The 23,265-nt window shown below is 43.3% G+C and overlaps 1 protein-coding gene across 7 annotated transcripts; it reads left to right on the forward strand.

Moving 5' to 3' along the window:
* Positions 1–1,439: 1,439 nt before the first annotated feature.
* On the forward strand, positions 1,440–22,792 carry LOC148320862 (uncharacterized). 7 transcript variants are annotated; one of them, XM_088318552.1, is made up of 18 exons: positions 1,440–1,831; positions 10,822–11,031; positions 12,036–12,104; positions 12,276–12,296; positions 13,595–13,758; positions 14,003–14,111; positions 14,630–14,734; positions 16,730–16,849; positions 17,176–17,324; positions 18,373–18,515; positions 18,902–19,146; positions 19,382–19,670; positions 19,782–19,962; positions 21,407–21,511; positions 21,608–21,658; positions 21,738–21,792; positions 21,899–22,117; positions 22,218–22,792. In XM_088318552.1, the coding sequence occupies exons 1-18, from the start codon at positions 1,765–1,767 to the stop codon at positions 22,226–22,228; spliced, it is 2,313 nt and encodes a 770-aa protein (XP_088174678.1). In that variant the 5' UTR covers positions 1,440–1,764; the 3' UTR covers positions 22,229–22,792. The 7 variants fall into 7 exon arrangements, with proteins under 7 accessions (XP_088174678.1, XP_088174679.1, XP_088174681.1 ...); XM_088318553.1 differs by having other exon boundaries at positions 18,920–19,146; XM_088318555.1 differs by having other exon boundaries at positions 17,200–17,324.
* Positions 22,793–23,265: the final 473 nt, after the last annotated feature.

Below are 23,265 nucleotides of genomic sequence, written 5' to 3' on the forward strand. Positions count from 1 at the left end.
TCAGTCTACCTCAGTCACTGAAACGAACAGTTTAGATTGTCTCTCTTAAGTCCTAATGGAGCATTTGATGCAGCTTGTGGGCTGATTATTGAGTTCAACCTCCGTGCACTTAAAGTGAAGGCTTTTATATTTTTATTCTTAACATGAATTATGCAATGATTAATACCATATGTCATTATATACTGTACATCATTCAGTTTGATGAAAAGCCTTTGCATTTGCACATCACCTCATGCATAATTGATCTCAATGTTAGATGGGATGGCCAGAGAGTTGTAGCGGCCGTGAGTCTGGTTGGACTATTTATAAAATGAAATGGAATGGAATGGAATAGTGGTGGGCACATCTGCTTCACTGTTCTGAAGTTCATGGTTTGAATCTCAGCTTTGGCCTTAATTGTTGTGCACTTTTTCTACCCGTGTTTGCAAATTTTGTATTTATTTTTATTTTTATCAGTTCCTTGCAAATTCCAGAAACATGCACATCAGGATCATTGAAGACTCTAAATTGTTGATCGGTGGAACATGCCCCAAACCAACCCGCCACTCTCATTATACCAGGTTGGGACTTGCTTTTAAAAATAATAATAAAGTCTCCTCCTGCTGCTAATTAAGAGACACATTTTCTCCTTGTAATAAAGACCTCATTATGCAGGGGTACATTCATATTAATAGTTAATAAGCTTGTCATCACAAATCATATGAATGACATAGCAGATAATGCCTTGTCACTTTTTGTTCATCTGAAAAATGGCCTCATTAGCATTCAATTAGTGTCCACAGCAGTTCATACTTGATCTTCCAACTACTTTTGAATATTAGTTAAAATGTTCTCAGTCGGTTGCGCTATTCTACCCTCACAAACAGTTAACTTGGGCTCCAGTGTTGTAATTACACAGACCTTACAAGTCACCCTGTTTTCAGCTGCTCGAAATCATCTGATGGGTCAAACCATTCCCTGAGTAAAGAGAAGAAAACTTCCCCTGCACGCTTACAGCTCCAAACGGAATACAACGCATAGTAAATAAAATGTCGTCATTAATAATTCAACATACATTTCGCACATATATGAATGCATTAGATGACAATTTCGCTTGTCTTCCTCGCACATGGTAACGTCCATCTTTTCCGGCATGCGGTTTTCTCAACGAGCATCGACGTCAAGTTAGTCATGGCGTGCAAGGACAATGACCGGAAGCCAAAATATCCTTTCAAAATAATACGATGTTCAAAATTCACCACACGCTTCAATGAAAATAGTACCAAAAAATATAATACAATAAGTTATTGTGGATTTAATATAGCAATAAATCTTCTGAATGTAGGCGATAGTTTTTATTTTGGTATTTCGTATCAATTGTTTTTTGTGAAAATTCACACCAGGTATTAATTTTATGTCGAACACCGTAACCGGAAGTCCGTTATTATTCATGCTTTTGACCAATTCGCTGTTGGCAAGACTGAGGCGATTTATTCTCACTGTGGATTTTCCACAGAAGACACGTAACACGCGCTCAATGCCAATTAGTCATATATTCGCAAAACACTCTCGTCACTTTTGCATAGTTTAACACATCGATCGTTCATCGTCGTCGTCAGTGGGTGTTGAACTACTTCTCCTCTTTTTGTGTCGCTTTCCCCCCCTATTCCGGTTGGATTTTAGAAAGGGCGTGTTTGGCTGAATCTGGACCGGGAGTTGCAGCTCCTGTACTTGGGGGACTGGTGAGGAATGACAGCAACTGGAAAGTCACTGCAATCCGCCTGAATGGACACAATGGATTATAAGGATCTTGGACATAATTTCGAGGAGAAGCTGACACTGACAGATAAACGTGAGTACACAACACTGCATCAAAATAGGTCATGGTGGGTTGTAAAATAAAGGAGCTGTGATTGTGCCTTCATAAACAGGTTGTTTTTCCGTCTCATCTTTAATATTCTTTTTAAATCTAATCTTTTTCCGCTTTATTGGTTTCTATGCAATTGTTGGCATGCCTATGTCATTCCCCAACATCTCCAACCAGGCAGCTCAGAAGTCAAGCAGTGGAAATACTGCACAGGTCTTCATTAGGCATGCAGACACATTGCTTATATTTGCAAAACATGAAGATTAAAAAAAAAAAATCACTCTTATATGTGAAGATTCTATAAAGATGCTTCGATTTCAATCCCCACCGCCTCGCTTCAGTGGATTATAAATCTGGAGACAAACCTCTCCCCTTCATCTCCCCTTGACCTGTTCATCTTGATGGACGATGTCCCCAGAAGACCACCCCACCCCCATTTCCCATTTCCTGCAGACGTGCATTACCTTTATCACTGCTGCTGTGTTGCATGTTTAGAGCTGTGCGTGGGTGTAAATCGTGGTGAGGAACATTAGTTCGAGAGGTGCGCTACCTTTTGGGTGTTTTCGAGGCCTTTGAGGGTCTAGAACTTAATTTTAAGTGTATTAGTTAATTATTTATGGGTGTGGTTGCTTAAGAGTCCAACCATCCAATTAGTTTCTATCCCACAATGCCTGATAGGGTGACAGCGAGTGGGGGTTGGAATTTATTCGAGCTTACTTGGGGCGGGGTGGCGGATACACACCACTGATTACCAGTAAATCAGGGCATATACGCTCCGTACCTACGTCCCACCGCTTGCATCCTCTTGTCACGAAATTTACTTGCCATTTAAAGCCTTTCCGTTGGCAAAAGCTGGTACGAGAAATGGCAACTTGACAAGATTTACCGAAATGTCAACATTTTGATTGTGGTTGTAATGGCCACTTTAACCCGAGTATAATGTACCAAGAATGAAAAAAAATCGGATGCTGGGTCGTGTTTTGTTTTGTCGTCGGATTGTGGAACTGCCCTTTCCTGATTGGCTAACATCCACTAATTCCTCTCACTGGTCAAAATTACCGCGATGTTACTAAATTCTGACACTTCTCCTAAAAACTCGATTTAACTGGCGCAGATGGACGATACAAAATGTACTTCAGACGTTTATAGATTTTGTGGTAAATGTATTTATTTATGGAATATTTTGTGTTGATTAGCAAATTCCACAAAGATGGCGGCCACTTGTCACATTGCAATTTCCAAACCGTACAGTGTGTTTGTATCGCCACTGTGCATTTATGTTTTTATGAAGAGACGTTTCAATATCGACTACCGCAGTTCCATATGTCGTTCTCGAACTGCACGTCGAGCTGGTGACGTAAACCACTCCTGGTTGCCTGCTGGTTTGTTTGGGGGGCTAAAAACATTGTCATGTCATGTCATTTGACGAGAATGCGGTAATTTGGTTTCCGGCCCTTCCACCGAGAGCCCCGGCATGCGACGTTATCAGGAATGTGACGTACTGAAAAAGGCTTGCACGCTAGATAAACAGAAACATTCTTTGTCGTTGTCTCCTCTCTCAGCGTCTCGGTCTTGTAAAAATAGCAAAGGGGAGACAAAAGAAGGGGATCCCAGCCCAGGGTTGTTTGCTTTTTACAGCTTGTTGTGCATGCAAGGTATAATAATCCCAAAATACTTGAAGGGAAGAATTTCAAAATGACTAATCTAATCATAACAATGCTTGTGACTGAAAAATGTTGAACAGCAGCAGCTCAGACTTGATTCAAGTCCTGATATGGACCAAAGCATGACCAAAGAACTTTGGACTGTTTTTTTGGAGGGGTATCAGTTCACTCCCCAACCCCCTGTTTGGAAAAAAAAAATGGAGCGTGTGAGTGGGGCGGAGAGGAAAACTTTGGACTTGTGATATGTGTCCTTTTCTGTGGCTTTGCCCTGCAGTTAGAATCTCAGTTTTCAGCAAAACACGTCACTGTGAAAATAATCACGAGACGTCGACTCACTCCCTTTTGTCCCGATCGCTCCCGAGCTATGTTGACGTAATGTGCTTGGCTCTCTGTCAAGATCACTGCCGGTCTGGAAATACAGCCTCAAAACCCTTGCAACACCAGCTGACATTAGCCCCCTGGCTTTGCTTTACTTATGAATTAAATAAAAAAAAAAATCAGGAAATTTGGATATTTTCTAACTGACTCAACTTTTCTGGCTTAAAACGATTCCATTGTTTAAAAAAAAAAAAAATCCATAAATTGCATGTGCGGTTTAGCATTTTTGCCCACGACGCTCCACATTTCTGACACATTTAATTGTACATCAGATTTTTTTTTTTTCTAGACATTTCTATTCAAAGCATTTTTAAGGAGTGGAATGGGTAGGCGAGAATGACTGAGCAACTGTCGAGCTGGTCGGGAAGACGCAGAAAAGGAAGAGACCAGCGCTCTTCTCGCTCCACGTCAGCGAAGCCGAGAGCAGATGTTATAAATCTCAGCCATGACGCCTGCATGGGAAAAGAAGCGGAAGGCCTCTATTCTGCCGCTGAGTACAAGAAGGGAGAATGAAAGAGTTTCATGAGGGCTTATGCTCAGATTACTCATGTTTCCCTCCTCATTCCGTTTTGGTGCTAAAAAAAAAAAAAACGGAATTGCCATTGATGTTATTAATCCTGTTTGGGGGATTATTTCCTGTGTGAGGCGGAGTTTAGGCCCAAATAGAGCCGTCACGTCACATTGGCGAGATTAGCCATTATGGCGACGGAACTAAATGATTATTTCACACATATAGTTGCGAATTAGCCGTTGAAAAGTAACACGAGAGTCAGAATGGGTTATAGCATTTTGTCGTCAGAGAGGAATGTTTGGATGGCACTCGGTATGTGTGACGCGTTCAAGCCACATGCTCGCTAGGTTGGAACGGACGCCCGGAAGTAGTTCCACCTGCATGGGAATATTTGGCCGGCTAAGAACGTTAAATTCAACTGTGTCATACCGTCTTTTATCGTTAAGATGCACACCGCTAATATTTATAAATTAATAATGTATTTATCGGTGATGGCACAAGTGTGTTTAATTCCAGCCGGTCTCCGTGGTTCTCTCGCTGTGCTGTGCAGTAACTTCGCTTGGATGTTTGTGTTGATGCACAGTTCTAACCTCAGGGGAATCGCTAACAGATGCGGCAGCACTCTCTGCTTTGGCCTTGTGTGTGTGTGTGTGTGTGTGTGTTTTTGGGCGCATGCAGCACTCGCAACCCTGGTTGTTACTTCACAATCACTCACACGTCATCCAGCAGGCATCAATTCTACCACTGGATCCGCAGATTCTAACATTAGAATCAGAACACAGGCAACTAAAAAGACGTGCATATACTCGTGGTCAGTTGCGTTAAACATGTTACATTTGAGATTGAAATTCATTTCATGCGTTTCCACTTCCTTTATGTCGATTGTGTGCTCACTGGACCAGTAAAAATGCAGCTTCTGCTGCTGCACCAGTAAAATTGATTACCCCTGCAGTCCCCGACAATGGTGCTGCGTGACCTCCTCCACAAGATTCAGATACACTATTGCCAACCTCAAAAATTCACCCGGGAAAACGGCCACAGATTTGTACTCAAGCCTGTCAGCTTGGTCAGTAGCCTCAGCGACTCAAATTCTTCAATCCTGTTCCTTGAGGTCTGTTATCCTGCCTGTTTTCCATCTCACCCTGCTGCAACACATCAAATGATCATCTTGAATCACATGTTGCAGTAAGGAGAAATGGAAAACAAGCTGCTCAGCGGACTTCCCGGAACAGGATTGAAGAATCCTGTTCTACAAGAATGCCGTGTGTTAGTGGGAAGTATCTGTGATGTGCTGGAAAAAATGAGACAGAGATCAGTCCATCGGATCACCTTTGACAACATCACTTCCCGGGCCTACTTTCGTCAGTCCGACAGAGCTATGCCCTACTTTTAGGAGTCCAAAACAAGAATGTTGGGAGAGAGCGGGTCAACTCTGGTTACTATGCTGACTCCAGTGTTGACTTGACTTGAGTTTCCAACACAAACATGACATGCACATCGTTATCCTCCGATCATCTTGCTGTGTTGGCATCCCGTATTTGCCAAAAATTAGATCTGGGATTGAATTGTGCCTGAAGGAAAAATAAAACATTTTTGACATAGGACTATGATATTAGCAGTTAGCGTGTTAGCTAGACAAAACTGTTATGTTCTTAACTCATTCACTGCCATTGACGGCTTAAGACGTCAAAGGTCCTGGTAGTGAATAAGTTAACGATATGAAATGATCAATTAAATGATGATTGTTTCTGATGAGTGAGCAAAATTTATGTGAAGTACATTTTAGAGCAGTGGTTGCCAATCCTATTCCTCGAGGGTCTTTGCCCGTTATCCATCTCTACCTGCTGCAACACATCTGATTAAAACAAAAAAACGAACAAAAAAAAAAAACAGGCAGGATACCGGCCCTTGAGGAACAGGGTTGAAGACCCCTGCCTTAGAGGGTATCAGAGTATTATATCAAAATCTAACTTGTAATTGAGAATAAAAAAAATTGTTGGCACATACTATATGACAATCAAGTTTGAGGATAGTCACCGTTAGACAGGATTGATACCGAATTTATTCATTTATTTTCATTAATATAATATGTGTAATATTCCTTAATCCTCACTCGCTTGCTCACACAGTTCTCCAAATTAGAGGTTCAGAATGCGTGCTTCAAGCTGCTTTTTTGTACTTCCCATTTAAAGTTTATTGTAAGGCTGACAGATGAAACCAGAGGAAAACTTAGATGGGCAGAAATTAGCGTAGATGATACAGTAATTATACACCTTAAAAAAAAAACAACACCAAGAAAATTAAACATTGTATTTTAAACTCGAACCAAGGTTAGTAAAGTAGAATATTCCTCATTGGTATAAGTGAGATGCAAAAAAAAAAAAAATAGTTTATCCTCTTGCACCACCTTTGGCCTTCATTTAGTATCTACTTCCAACCGGAGAAAAGTGAAGCGGGAAAATCTGAATAATGAATGAATCATCTATGATTAATGCCGTGCCTTTGTTACATTTCTGTGACTGGGTAACCCACTTCTTTGTTTAAAAGCATCTGGAGACCCCGCCTCTCAAAGGAGTCACATCCTGTCTTCCTCTTCCTCTCACAGAGTCTGTTTTGACTCCCGCAAGTGCTTCGACATCAGCTGCCGCACTCATCTTGTGTTGGATTGTATTTTTTTTTTTCTGATGACAAAGACGGGTTGGCCGTTGATTTGACCTGTCCACGTGAAGCAGTTTTTCTTCAGCTGTGACAGTGATTAGTATTATTTCACGTTGTTGTACCTTGCCGTCCTTTCCAAACACAGCTGTTTGCCCGGTAAACGCTTATGTCACCACGGGACGATCGAAGGGTTCAAAGGTTCGCCTGGCATTTGCGGTTGTGGCCTCGAAATTTACCGTTAGTGACATTTTCTTTTGTTTGTTTTCCACAATGCGCACGTCATGTCGAACTCGATGACCTTTTGTTTTGTTTGTCACGAGGCGCCGATTGGCAAAAAATGTTCTAATCGATGTAACGCGTAATATGCCGGGAATGTCACACACTCAGCTGCCCGTGTCCTCGTTGTTGTTCCTCTCAACAACTCAGGAATGTTCTTCCTCTTCTCCCCCCCCCGGGTGTGGACGTTCGTCGCCTGTGAGTGTTTCCGTGGTTTTAATACACGCAGGAGGACATGGAGCCCTCAAACATTTTGCCAAACGGATTCATGCTATGCAGACACATATATATGTGGAAGTAGAGTTGCGGATGCCTGAGATTCCTCAAGTGGCCTGACCCTGCGCTAACAAACACACGCCACTCAATACAAAGACACGCTCGTGTTCGCAACGCCAAACTTATGATTATGACCTGCTTCACACAGCACAAGAGTGTGGGGGGGGACTTGAATGAAAAGTGGGTGAAAACACTCACCCTTAGAAAGAACAATTACATCACTTTGGTATTCCGTACCGCTCCTTTTGCGCTGGTTGCACCGGTGCACCCATTTTTTTTCCCACCGCAAAAGTTCATTGAATTTTTGGTGTCAACTCCTCCCACTCACTCACATTTACACCATCTTTGAGTTGGAATTGAATCCAAGTCATCGAGTGAATCATAACACCAGATTTAGAATTAATAAAATATTTTTATTCTATTAGGGACTCGATAAAAGCTGACTGGAATGTGTTTTTCGGTTTCGAGCCTTTGAGTTTTTTACTTGTTCACTGCACTGATTAAACCCTGTTTGGTTTTCTTTTACCAAAATAACCCCCCCCCCCCACACACCCCCCCGCCCCCTCTCAAATGATGACTGCTAAACCGTCTGCCTTGTAGAGTATTTTAAAAAGAATTCCGGGAAAGAATGAGAGTGTGAGTCTTCCTGTAACATGACCCGTCTGGGCGAGCTCGGGTTCTCATCATCTGTTGCTTGTCTTTAATGTGGATACCCAGCCCTTATTTCCATGCTCTGATTTAGTCTGGCTGTTGCAGTTTGCGTGCTCCAGGCCCGGCTTCGAACCAACTTGCAGGAAATATCTCCCGCTTCAGTGTTGCGGAGTTGCACCTTTGGTCAACTTGCCGTTCCGTCTCCCAAGGTGCCTCGGCAGACGCCCGCCCCTTTTATGGCCGACATTCTCAGTATGGTTCCCGTCGCTATTTATAAACCCCGAGCCTGTCACAGTGGCACAGAAACCCGAGATAGCAGGGTGTGTTGAATTTGTCATTCTGTCACGAGGGTTCGAGCACACGTGATCTCATCCGCTTGTTGGCCTTCTGGTCAGGCTTTGTCGTTCAACGCCTGTTTTGTTGTCTGGATGACTGACGATGCATTAGCTCGTTTTATTTACTTGCTTTAAATCTGAGATGAATGCATTTGATGGATTGTCGTGATGTCAGCAATTTTACTTTTCGGCAAAAGAAGGAATTTCTTCTCACGTTGGAGATTTCGGTGAACGTTGGCTAACGTGGACAAACACAAGCGACTAATGGAGTGTTTTGAAAGCGGGGCAATGCGTTATTTGTCCTATAACGGCCGTATCTCTAACGCAGTGCTTACAGACAACAAAACCACACCCGTGCTGCGCCGCTCGCAACCGGACATGTTGCAGCCTCGCCCCCGTCATTTGATGGACGCTCTTCTTGCACCTCAGTCAGCCTTTGTTCTGTTACTTTGTGTGTCTTATCGCAGGGACGCCTGCTGTTCTTTATGGTATTGTAATTTGGGGTTTCTATTTTTTTTTTTCATCATCACTCAAAAATTATAAATATTTAAAGAACATATCAGAAAATCCAGGATGATTTTAATGAAACTTGTTAATCGTGGTAAATATTAGTAGAGTCGTTGTTCATGAATACAACTTTTATGTCATTTGCATTTCCCACAATGTGCTGGGCGTAAACCACAGATTATCCATCCGTCTATCTGTTCATCCATTTATTTATTTATTTTAAACGCTACTCTTTATGACGGTTGAGTGTTGGAATGAGTTAACCCCGCATGACTTTGTTCGAGAGGCCTGGAAGGGGTCACCAGCCAATCGCAGAAACCACCGCGGAATAGTAACACATTTCATGATTACCTTGAAACTGCTTTTTTTTCAGGTTGTCTGTGTCCCTTCAACGAAATAATCTTCTCAAGTTAGGAAGAGTACAGAAATCCTTTTTTTTTGCCAAGTCCTAATCCTTAAAAAAAAAAAAAAAAAAAAAAAAGTTGTAGTCATCCTATTTGAGCAGGTTTTTTATTCTTATTGTTCCTGTCTCGTCGTAACAAATTGGATCCAACTTTAGATCCCGCGATTCCTCATTAGTGCCGTACAGTGGGGTGCGTTGGAAAGTAGCCCAGTGTTAATCTGTAATTTATGTGGTTGGGTGAGTGTTTGGCCGGGCCCAAGGAGAGCATCACTCTCCATCTGCCCAATGTTGGCAAACTAAAAGGCGAGTTGGCCTTCAGCCTCTCGGCGTCCATCTAGCTCTTCTCTCTCTTGTCTTTTTTTTTTTTTATTTTTCAATCCAGCAGTCTGTGAATATAAAAGTGTCCGCTGCACACTTTTTTTTCCACTTTCATTGTCTGCCAGCTCGTCGTTCTCAGCAAATATCTACTGGCATGTTCTCATGCTAGTGTGTAAATGGCTCCATCGTCTCCTATTTGCTTCTATTTCTATTTCTTGTTACGGCTCCCGACGGCCACAACTCAAGTCGCTCCACACGCACACTTGCGAACAGGTCAGCCAGTTAACAGCCAGCCGAAACCGCACTCCCGTTTGCTGACCCCCACGTCACTCACCAAAACCGTACATGCACAGATAATGCCCGTGTCAAATTAATTGACGGGGTATTAGGTATAATATTTGATTAAAAAACATATTTCATAGCTGCAGCCCTTTGAAAGAATTTTTAATTTTGACCCCCACTTTTAGTCTTGTGAATGAATTTATGTATTTTGGGGAGTGACCCCAAGACAAACAATTTATTTAAATTTTTTTCAATAAAAATATTTTTCATTTGAATTAAGTTTTATTTATGCAATTCATTTTGAGGGAAGATCCATTAAATTAACATTCCATGTGAATTTGAGCCACTCAGTTATTTGAGTCCGAGCGAATGTCATGAATTTGGGTTGTTAGTTTCATGCCCGCTGGTGTGTTAAAACGTTGCGCTGACACGCGTTATTTTCTGCTGGGTCGAAAGGGGAGGAGGGGGCATTGCAGTCTTGCCGCAGATGTGCTGATGTGCGCGTGAATGACGTGTGAAAGAGAGCTAAATGATTTCTAATGAGGTTCGAGTGTTTGCGATAATGAAGCTGCTGCGAACTCCCGAGGTTTGAGAGTGAAAGTGTGTCGGCAATGAAAGAAGAAAGTCAGCCATTCTAATTGATGCCAAGCAAACAGCATGTTGCCCACTCGCAGAAATTGCAAAAATGATTTAATTTTCTTTTCTCTCTCCCCTAGCTCTGCCCTTGCAAGGTGACTCTCAGTCCATCCACAATGGAGACAAGTGTTTGGGGAGCGTATTTCTCACGCCAGATGACTCAGCCGTCTCAGACCTTTCTCCCAAGACTGAATCCTGCACCAAAGCAGAAACCCCGACAGAGACAGACGTTTCCTACAAGACGGACAAGTCGGCCCCCGGCACCAGCGGCAGCCCTCAGCCCAAGAAAGGTGAGCTATCAACTGCTGTTTGTACGTCATCATTGGATCTGGGTCAGTTGAATAAATTTAAATTGTGGAGTTTGATCTACATTTTAAGTCCAGCCTCTGCTGACCTAACCAATGAATGTATTTTGCTCAAGGTCAATCATGCACTTACTCATGTTGGCACTGCGGCACACTACTAGTCACGTGCAAATGGGTGAAAAATAATGAACAAAGCATTTTTGTCCCTTTAAAAAACCAAAAACACGTGTAAAGTGCAATTCAATACGTGCGAGACGATTACATAATTTTCTACTGTGTCAATCAATTCGTTCCCGCCAGACAGATGGCTTTGGACAAAAACCAAATCGTTCGCGGCGCGGAGACATGATGGATACTGTGGTTTGTCGTGGCAGGTTGTGGGGGAGGGCCGGGCACATTTAATGGCGTCTCAGTGGGATGTGGCCTTTTTATACTGTATACTGTCCATCCATATGAAACAAAGCCAAGGTGGAGAAGGAGGGATTAAAAATCTGGTTGCCATGGTGATGGCGCTGAAGTGTTGCACTTTAAATGATTGGTTGACTCACATGGCAAAAGTACATAGATTGAATGCAAACCTCAAAAAGAGAAGAGCTCAGTGAAGCAAAATGCATTCACAGCTGAGCTTATTGTCTTGCCAGTGACATCATATAGATAGCGACGCAGCTGCTTCGACCTTGAAAAATCATTATAAAGTGCTGTGAAAAGAAATGGGTCCAGCTTAGACTCGCTTGAATTTCCCCTAGGCAATCAGTCAAGTGTAATAATTATGATTTTTTTTTTTCTCAAAAATTCTAACGTAGCAAGACAGTTAGAGGAAGTCGTTTCAAAAAGATCCACCAATTCAGTTGACCTTCACTCCAGTTGGAAAAAAGTCAATCCAATGAACGTCAATCACGTAAATGAAATGCATTCTAATACAATTTAATATCAATTATTTTTAGCACACCTAGTTCTGATTGAAAGCTGTTGTTTTGTTCTTCCGGCAGATGCCATGAACTCAGAGCAGCGACAGAAGCTCGCCAAGCAAAGGAGGGAGGAACGAGCCAGATATATTGGTGAGTAATAAAGGTGATTCACGTCGAACTGGGGAACTGGTTCGTGCACTTACCGAGTTGATGCATGTCTTTTATTCTGCTTGATTCTAACCTTTTATATCGGCCCTTCTCCGGCTCTCTACTGACGGTTATTGACATTTCTTATTGTTGTCTTCCTTGCATGGCTTTCAGAACAGCAAACGCAGTTGCAAGGTAAGGCGCTTCACTAAAACCGTCAACTTGCGATCATATCATTCAGAATTAACACAACGTGAAATTATTTTGGGGGGTAATTCACTTTCTGGAGCATAACACTGTGATTGTTTTTAATCTTCAATCGATGTGACCTCATTTTTCGTTTGATTTTTAAGGTTCATAATTTTCACCTCAAATGCATGTTTCACTTTCTAACACCATGATGGCTTTGGATGGAAAATGAATTGATGTGGGCCAAAATTATTGGGATGTCACGTATGGGTCGTTCAGAATTCATGACATCTGACCTTTTGGATGCTCTTAAATGAAGGAACAGAAAAATGACCAGTCATCTTCCCCAGACGAGTGGAAAAGGATTAATATGGAGCCTTGGGCATAAAAAAAATGAGTCATCAAGAACGTGAGCTGAAAGCAGACCTCGCAGACCAATCACATTTAATTACCATTCGCATCGCAAGTGTGGTCATGCTGCTGTTTCACCACCGTTGCAACTATATCTTTTGTTATCGCCATATTTAAGGTTTATTCTGCTACTGGCTCCTATTTTGCCGCATTCTTTTTTTTTTTTTGTCTGAGAATGTCCAGTGTTAGTGTTAATAAGATGGAAAGGTTTGTGTTCACTAAATCTTAAACCCCCCCCCAAAAGGAGTACCGTAGTATCTGCTGGGGAGTGGTGATTTATCCTGAAGCCTATAAGCGAGCTTTAACTCAACTTATTTTCCACCATTCTGCAGTAATCCTGCAGGCATAATGAGATTTTTTTTTTTTCCCCTCCAGCAATTGGATTACTGGAGTTTGTCATTGTCGCTTCTTTGCAGAGATCTGCTGAACACTGAATGGGAGAAAAATCGTACCGTTTCTTGGCGTGACGCTGCTAAATTCCTCGGGACTAAGTCCGCAAAGTATTTGTAGTACTGTTCTACTTGGGGAAAAAAAATGGCAATGAAATATCCCTGCCATGAAACTGAATGGAATGGAACCATACTGTCGCGCTTGTTGGAGATAGCTCAAGGTTCAAAAGCAAAGATCCAGCTGCTATCCAGCATGTCAGAAGTTCAATTGAAGACGGCTGATCGCTGTTTAATTGCCCCCCGAAGAAATGAGCCGTGGTCTTGTGCAGATTGGCATCTGCTAAAGCACCGCAGGAAACTTCAATGTTTTCAGTTGCAAAGCATTGGTGTGAAAAACCAACATTCCATCTCTTTGACTCTTCCATCCTTCACACATGTGGCTCATCAAGCCCTTTTAATTAATTCCTCAAATGTTTTGTAACACATCTGCGCCCATCTCTCCAGCGGCAAAGAAAGCCCAGTGGCTGGAGAAGGAGGAGAAGGCCCGGCGTCTGAGAGAGAGTCAGCTGGAGGACAGAAGGAAGAAGCTGGAGGAGCAGCGACTGAAGGCTGAAAAACGCCGAGCTCTTTTGGAGGAGAAACAGAGGCAGAAACTTGAGAGGAACAAGGTGAGTGATGCCGACGAGGACGTTCATGCCCAACATCGATGATACTTCATATTCATAATTTGCTTCCTCTGTTCCAAATCATTGCTGGCTTCAGTTATTTTTTTCACACTGTAATAAAAAAAAAAAAAAATCCAAGTAAACTAAAATATCCAATTCGATTCAAACAGACCAAAACAGGCTCGTGTGAAAACGCTAACTCGGCAAATAGACTTGAGCTTGATAGTTTGCTTTCTCTGTGCTGCAGGAACGCTACGAGTCAGCCATCAAGAGGTCGACAAAGAAGACGTGGGCCGAGATCCGCCAGCAGAGATGGTCTTGGGCGGGCGGACTCAACCAGACCTCCCGCAGGGAAAGTGAGTTTTGGTGCCAGATAACCCCGTGACAAACAAATATATCACATCCTCGCTCGATGTCATTTAAGAAGAAGCGTTGCAACACCCCCGTCATCCAACTGACGCAATTCAAGGAAATAGTCTGAGAAGGCGTTTGCGGTTGCGAGGGCGGAGTAGCAGAGGTCCCGCACATGATGTCAGTGCTGAGATTTGTCCTGCGATATGGTTTTGACCAACCTCCTTTTTTTTCATTTTAAACTGGCCACACGGACAGAATACTGTTTTTTTGTGTTTTTTTTGTTGGCTTTATATCCGTTCTGTCAAATCTCTCATTTCTAACAACCCTAAACCTTCCCCTTACTGTTCCTCAAAATTCCCCCTCCTCCACCAAGCGGGAATTCAGATTGTTTCACGTCGCTACCCTTTGCGCAAGGGTGTGATCCTGAGGAAGGCGTTGGACAGCGCACATCGCCGCGTGGCCCGTAGCACCCCGGTGCTCATGTGAACGGATGTTGTGTGTTGCGTTTTCTCCGGTGCAGGCAGATGCTCGGCCTCCACGGTCAACTTGCCGAGACAGGTGGACCCTGTCATTAACAACAGGCTGTCCAAGTCCTCTGCCACGCTCTGGAACTCCCCCAACAGAAGTAAGGACGACCCAACGTCAATGTCCGCCAGGCCTCCCTCCCTCCTCATCCCGCTCCACTCCCCCCCCCCTTCCTCTTCCCCTAATCTGGTTTTTTGGTTTTTCTTTTTTTTATTATTATGATAATTGTCGTGTCTGGTGACCTTTGCCTGCCTGCCTGCGCTTGGTGACTGGTCATTCAACCACACACCTCCCCAACACTGTCACGGTCTCGTATGCATCGTGGTTGTTTAATTTCAATTCATTTGGTTTGGTTGTCTTTGCATTTTGGATCAACCTCCTTTCACTTTTGAAGTCACCATGCTTCGCGATAGTCATCTTATATGTCTCCTCATAGCATTTTTTTTTTTTTTGATGTGACGTCTCCCTCCACCTTTTTGTTGGTGGCTTGTTGTGGTGGTGGTGGTGGTGGTGGATATAAAATGGTCTTTGAATGAGCTAATCAGAGTAACAGGAAAGGATGTGAATGTTCATTTCTGTTCACGATGTAATTTTTGACATTGAATTGTGTGATGACATCACCTCCGTTTTCTTTTATCATTCAACAGATTGGTTTACACAAGCACATATATCAATCACTATTGCAGAACCCAACTAATGTGGTTCCATCGCTTATTGTCACAATGATTACCCATAACGGCGCCTCTGTGAGGCTGCATTTTGCGATTGAGGACTAAAATGTGCTCACTGGGTAATTTCTATTTATTTCGGAGCCACTTTTTTTATGCAGCAGCCATTTCAGAGATCCTCATGAATCATTGCAGACTCTATCTCTTATAATTAGCAATTACAACCTGGCACTCTGGAGGTTCTGATTTTATGCTTGATTGTGACTTACACAGATTTCTAATACGGTGCTCGCAAAATGGGGCAACTGGGTACCGAAACATATTGCATCTCTGCAAAGTTGCAAAGCCAGGGTCATAGGTAGAGAGTTTGCTGACATTTGCTCATGGACGCAGCAGGCGACGCTACCCACGCCGAACAGTCGATCGGTTGCAGCAGCACAGCGTCCTCCTTGCCGCATTGTGGAAAGAGAGGAGAGGAGGCGGCGGTACACCACGGTTGCCTAGCAACAGGGAGGTAGTCAATTTATTGGGTAGCCATAAAACACACAGCGGCGGTGACAGCCTGTGCTTCTATAAAGAAGGCAGTTTATGATCCAAAAAGTCATTTCACATTTCCTCGTTATACGGCTTGTTGCAAATATTAATTGAATCGTTGTTTACGGTTTCCTCGCATCGTCAGACGGTTATGAATTTGTGAAAGCATCGTAACTCTCTTACGTGAAGTTTTCTTTACATACCTACAATTGGTGATGAGGCCTGAATTTTTTTTTTCCCCCCCACTGTGATGAATGTTAATCACATGGTACTCAGTAGGCGTGGACACACTTAATGCTGAGCGGTTTTACGGTCTTAGAAAAATTGCAAATTACTGAAATGGGCACAAACAACGTATTGTGCGGCATTTTAAAAGCGTTGTCCAATAAGCAGATGCTCTGGCTTGTGTGTGATGTGGTTATCGTGGCAAACAGCATCATGATTCTATATTCCTGTGTGTGCTGTCATCTAATGTCTGACCATGCGACTATGTACATTATATAAAAATAAAAAATCTTTCCGATTTGTTTGATGGGTAGATGTTCAGTATAAAGAAGGTTAACATGTTGCATCCTTCAGCTTCATTTTGTGATCTGTGGTTTATTGTCCGCATGTGCTAGTAAGGTTTTTTTTTTGTGGTTGCTTCAAGGGCATCAATTCACACGATTGAGAAAGTGTGGTGGGATGATTCCATTTTGCACTCATATGCAGCCCTGAAAATCTAAATTAGAACTCATACTACCTTTTGGCTTTTACGTTTTTTGCAAGTCAAAACCTTACGAGATCACAATTAGGTTCCACGGCAAACATCCTTCTGTGGATGAAAGACATGCTGCAACAGGTGTGGAAGATTTTGCCAATGACCTGATATTGACGGCGCCCTCTTGTGTCAGCCCGCAGCCTGCGTTTGAGCCCGTGGGAGAGCAGGATCGTGGAGCGACTCATGACGCCTACGCTATCCTTCCTGGCTCGCAGTCGCAGCGCCGCCACCCTCCTCAACAACAGTGACTCTTGTGAGTGAACATGACATAACAGGTTTTCGCAATAATCCTTCCTTGAGTCTTCTGGCCTTGCCTTTGTGTTGTATTTGTTAGTCTCATTATAGTCGCAACCAATTACTCACAAGGTGTGGTGAATGAGCGTCTAAACATACTCATGAAAAGCATCACACAAATCAGTTAACGTCTATCGAGGGACATTTAAGTCTAAATTCTCAATTTGTTGTTATGGACTATGTGACAATGGATGTTTGATCCACCTGCATGGTGTGCATACACGTGTGTGTGTGTGTGTGTGATTCCCCCCCCAACCCGTCTCTGCACGTCTGCACACCACTCAGACTCTCACCACTGCTCCCGTTCAGCTTCAGCCAGTCCGCTCAACGCCTGCTCCCACCACCAGCACCAGAACTCCGCCGAGCGCTGGAGGCTCTCCTCCGCCAGCACGCCCGACATCACCCAGCGACAACGCCAGCGAAACTCCACACCGGTAGGCATTTTATCTAGTCAATCTTGATGATGCAGTGCAGCGTGGCAAGTTGCAAACAATAATTAACATATAATCAGTTCATTTCAGTGTGGCAGGAAGAAGGCAAGTGAGTGTCAATTTTCTAAAATGCCATGAAATTAATGATTTGGCCTATTGGGAATGACCTTTATTGGATTCCTTGCCGAGACATTTATTCCATACTCAGAGACTAAATAGCAAGCCAGTAGTTTGTTGCCAAGCAACAAGTGGGAGCGAGCGTTCCTTTTTAAAACACACTACAGAACCTTTCTGTTCAACCATGGAAAGGAGACTTTACACTTGTTAAAAAAAAAATATTATTGTTGTTACTGTTTTTATTGTATTTTTTACATTTTTAGAGACATTGATGCTCAAACGGATCCCACAATAAGAACCATAGTTGGAAACTAAATAGCCACATGATTTCTCCCAGCCAACAAACAATAAAGAAAGGCAATAACAATAATAAGGAATTAAAGCAAAGACATGTACAGTATGTACCGATATGATATGAAATGTTAAAGGGAATGGAACGTAACTGAATAGTTGCTCAATGTCGCAGCAAAACTAACATCCCTCCAACAAACAAAACGGGCTAACTTTCTATTCAGGATGCTAAAATTACTGCTGCTTGGTTCATTAGTAATTCTGATTCAAGTGCTACGTGGTCTGTGTCCTGATCCAAAATAGTCAGACTATCCTGTTGAATATTGATGACTTTTCACTGCAGCTCGGTAAAAATACATTTGGCTGCTGGCTGCGTCTTCACACAAACGGTAACATGAACTCGGTAGAAGTGCTTTTGTGTGTAAAAGGTGCGAGTTTACCCCCAGGGCTGTCTCGAAGTAGAATAGAGAGGTAATTGGAAAATGATATGAGCAACAGTGGTTGGAACTTATTTTAAGGCCGTTATGAATAGAGTCTGCGGCAGCATCTGTTGCTAGGTAACCGCTAGATCTTCACATCAAGGCATGCACTGAGTGAAACCTCCGTTCTTTTTTTTTTTTTTTTTTTTTTTGCCCATTTCAAGGTTGACAGAAAGAAGAAAGAGAAGAAAGACAAGGAGAGAGAAAATGAGAAAGAGAAGAGCGCACTGACAAAAGAGAGAGTGCAGAAGAAGAGACAGACCGCATCGCCCACCGCAATCACAAGGCGATCCCAGCCAGAGTCCAGGTATTGCCTCATATCCACCAAACTATCCCATGATTAAAAAAAAAAAAAATTCTCTTTTTCAAAATTTTAAACCAAAAATCCAGCATTGAGGAAAGTTAGTGATTCTTGGAGTCAGGTTGTTTGGAACAGATGGTCCGAGATGCTCTCATCTGAGTACTAAGAGAAATTCTGCTGGACAAGGCTCAGGCACCATTGTGGCCATGAGAGAAGCTCTCAGACAAATTTGGGTTTTATCCACTCCCGCTTTTGTCTTTCCCCTCCCTCGAGCCAGAGCCTGGTGTCAACTCAAAGTGGAGTCTCTCTCGTATGCGCTTCCACTTGACCTAGTTTTGTTTTATATACAAGTGTAACTGGAAACTTAGTACTTCTCCCGAACGCTGTGACAGTCCCATTTCCCGTCCTAGCACCCCCAAGCCAAGAACCAGACCGCCGTCACCTGCTCCTCCCAAAGGTCGTCCCTTATCGCCTTTGGTACCGGCACCGGGTTCCAAGACGCCCACGGGGAAGAAGACACCACCTCCTGGCTCCAAGACCCGACCCAAACGGGCCCAGACACCCGCCAGGGTGCAACCCCAGGCGGTCGCTCCCGTCACCGTGGAAACCAGCCAAGAACCCAAGGAGTCTGAAAAAGGTGAGGGTGGCTCTGAAAATGTTAAGGCACAAGTATATTGGTGACGATTATTAATCATAGAACATAAATATGCTAGGTCCTTAAAGCTTTAAAGCTTCTCCATTCATAGTCGTCTTATTTGGCTACATAGAAAACACTTTATAGTTTCATATTTTTAAATGTATATCTATGTGACAAAGTCAATCAAAATCATGACACTTGCCTCCTTAATATGAGTCCCTTTCCTCGCCCGTAGACTCCGGGAATGTGCCGGCTGCTGCGCCAGCCGCATCTCCTTCCCCCAGCCCGCCACTTGTTGAAGCCTCCTCTGGTGCCGTGCCTAAAGAAGAGCTCACCACCCCATCTGCCCCTCCCGCTACCCCTGCCGCCGCCGTCGCGCCTCCAGCTGCGGCAGCCAGCAGGCCATCGGCTGGCACCAACGACCCGGAGGAGGCCGCTCGCGTCCTGGCCGAAAAACGCAGACAGGCGCGGGAGCAGCGGGAGAGGGAGGAGCAAGAGCGTCAAGAGCAAGAGCACAAGAACAGGTCGATTTGAGTAATCCAATGTGTGATGAAAGTACTTGCGTTTTACTAAAGTACAAAGTGTTTGTCACCGCGTGTATAAATGCCGTGTGTAACACGCACGCATCCTTCCAGGATCCTCAGGGAGGAGGCGATGGCGCGGGATGCCGAAGAGAGGAAACGCAGAGAGGAAGAGGCTCGTTTCATGGCCGAGCAGCAGCGTCTGAGGGATGAAGCCCAGCGAGCTGAAGAGGAGAAGGAGGCCAAGGAGCGGGCCATAGCTGAGCAGGAGGAGAACGACAGGCTGCAGAAACAGGTCAGTGCTTGAAGGTGGAACAATACACAGTATGAACAAATTAATGTGCAGCAGTCGAACAACATGAAAATAAAAGCGAAGCAAATAAAAAGAAAATACAAATTTAGAATGTTCAAACGATAACAAAAGATAGGTGTGCTATGTACTTTTTACGGCTAATTCCTACCTTTTTTCCTGCACAGAAAATTTTAATTGTTTAATCACACTTTTCATACTGTCTACCATTTTATAATTGATGTATTTATCCTCCTACGCAGCCACACGTCCTCCGCCTGGTAGCTGTTCTCCAATGCTTTTGAATGTAAATACTGTTAGTACTGTAAAGCCTTTGAATTTCCATTAAGGCTCATGGAAACCAGCGATGACCCCCTCCACGCTGAGGGGCCATTTACCATCTGGCCTGCTTAATGCATAGGAGCATAGCCGGGCCGCCCGTGCTGTCTGGCATCTGGGCAGATTAAACAGGGGGAGAATATGTGCGCCACTGTCACGGATTATTTGTGTCGCGCATGAGCCCTAATAGTCAGAGAGGCCCCTTGTCTGCCCGGGCACATCCCAGCTGGTGACCTCCATAACTGCGATGAGTGGCGGCTGAGGGAGCCATTGTGATGGAGGAGATAGTGACAGGCCTGTGTTGCTTGTGTCTCCTTCACTTGAGCGCCTGCGGTGGGCTGACTGGCAGACAAGCAGCGTCAGTGTATGCCAGGGCCAAAGCTCGCGGCTAGCCTTGACTCCCCTTTTCCCCTTCAATGGATCCATTGTTCTACGTGACAGTGATCGAGACTGGCTGGAATCTTATTTATCCTGTCCAAGGTGTTGAGCTCTGTCTAGAAATATGTGCGGACATGAGCTACCTGCCCATGTCTGTTCTTGTAGCTAGCTCACAAAATAGACGTCAGAATTGAATGTTTTGCATATTAATAAGTTTGATGCCATGGCTAACCTCAGGACATATGCTTGCTGGCTGGTGAGTGTAAATACTCACTCAACCATGTAATAGAGCTTATTACTCATAGCCTGAAGGCTGCAGCACTGGCTGGCCATTTTAGCGCCCTCTGGTGGACGTCTGCAGCAATGTTTTTGGTTGGCGTCAGATCTGTAAATGCAGTATGAATGAAATATATAATAAAATATAAGAGACTAATGCTGCTTATTTTTAAGATTTGTTTTTAATTTATTAAAAAGTTGTCTATATTTAATATTAAAATAATAACATTGCAAAAATTGAGTCAGGTATTGATGATAAAAATATTTTGGTTACTCTTCATAAATTATATATTCTGCTTAGAAAAATTGCCCAACGTCAGCTGGGATAAGCTGCAGCTCAGCCACGATTTTGAGTCCAAGCACTGAAGAAAATAAAACAATAATCATGAAGTAAACCAAAAATGTCATTGTGTTGACGGGCGCCTTACAAGCTGTGTTTGTTTTCACCTGATTACAGCGGGAGGAGGCCGAGGCGAAAGCACGCGAAGAGGCTGAGCAGCAGCGCATCGAGAGGGAAAAACACTTCCAAAAAGAAGAGCAGGAGCGACTGGAGCGAAAGAAGGTGAGGAGAATCAAAAAGTCCATCCTCGTCCTTCATCTTGAGGAAACCACAGCTAAATTATTTTGGTTTGGTTTTGCGTGTTTGCTGTGTGCGCAGCGTCTTGAGGAGATCATGAAGAGGACTCGCAAGAGTGATGCAGGAGAAAAAGTTAGTATAATTCTTTGCAAATAAAACGTTTCATTCTTTTTTCTTGACGAAATAACATCTGTATTTGCGTTCAATACAGAAGGATGTGAAGGCGTCTTCACAAGTTAATGGAAAGGACACGGACCTCAGTAAAGGTAACCAACTTCTCGTCTTTATTTGAAATATTTCTCCCTTTCTCCGCTTATTAATTATAATGATTTTTTTTTTTTTTTTTTTGCACCTTGCCTGGATTTGTGACAGGCGAAAACCTGTTGACTCCCACTACGAGCGCGACCAGTGCCGTCGTGAACGGAGTGCAATCTGACGGTCACCAGAACGGCGTGTCGGCCAACGGCGAGTTTGATCAGATCATGCAGCTGAACAGCGGCGCTAACCCCGCTGCTCCCCAGAGTGGACTGGTCACTGGGGGAGAGCCCTTCCTGATGAAAACAGGCGCTATGAAACCTCAGCACGTAGCAGGTACGCTATTAGTTCATTTGTTAATGTTTTGAATTTTCAAAAGAAACGTCAGCATTAAATCTTTTCGTTCTCTCTGCATCGTGTGTGTCTTCCCTTGCAGAGGTCCTGTGAGAGCCCCCACAACCATTCATGGACACGCGCCTTACGTCTCCGCTTCAGCATAGAGATTGATGCCACACCTCAACAGCTTATACAGTTAAAAAAAAAAAAAAGAAATGAAAAAAAAAAGTGTGCCAAACAAACGCCACGCCTGTGCTGACTCCATGACAACATGCAGGATCTGATACGGGAGGACAAAGAAAGTGGGAGAAACATCCAAAAGAATGGAAAAAAAATATATATATATATCATTCAGTATTCTGTCTTCAACATGCGAGTTTTATTGAAATGTCACCTGCAGATTTTACAGTGCACCTTAAAGTTTTTTTTTTTTTGAAAATACAGTATGAGACCCCCCACCAGGGGACAAGAAGACATCCTGTTTGACAATGGTTGTTCTTATTACCGTCATTCTGATATTGTTAAGTTGAACAATGTGTGTTTGTTGTTTTTGTCTTGAAATGTTGAGTTATTTAACATGAGGAGCAGACAGTGTATGTAAATGTATAATGAGCCTGGCTGCCTATAGGCCTCCTGTCGCAGGGGATCTGCGAAATAAAGCTTTATGAAAGGGAAGCAAGGCACCTGCATTTTTTTTTATTGATCTTTTTGGTAAAGTCAATTCAGGTTGAGGATGAGAAACAAGACTTGTGGAGGTGCGTATGGAAAATTTCAGTTGCTTTTCTTTTTTTTTTATATTGTTGTCATATGTTTACATTCCAGTATGGAGTCAAGTTCCCAATTGCAAGGTAATTGTAAATTACTGGTCTATATTTGTTTGTCAGGAAGGCTGGAACCAAGAATCAAACCCAAAATCTCAGAGCTATGAAGCAGATGTCCTCGCCATTGGTTCACCGTGCTGCCATCCTGTGATGTTTTCAAGTCAGATAAGGTATCCCAAATACTTTTAAAAAATTGCAATACCATCCATGTGAATGCAGATTTTTTTTTCCGGTTAATTTCACGCGTAACATTGTACATTGTTTTTGCTTTGGTGTCATCTTGTGGCTTGTAGGTGAAAGTATGTTGATATAAGATCATTTGGACAA

The sequence above is a fragment of the Idiotropiscis lumnitzeri genome, chromosome 16 (genome assembly GCF_059441095.1).
Source record: "Idiotropiscis lumnitzeri isolate Australia: NSW breed Sydney's pygmy pipehorse chromosome 16, RoL_Ilum_1.0, whole genome shotgun sequence".
In the NCBI taxonomy this organism is placed as follows: Eukaryota; Metazoa; Chordata; class Actinopteri; order Syngnathiformes; family Syngnathidae; genus Idiotropiscis; species Idiotropiscis lumnitzeri.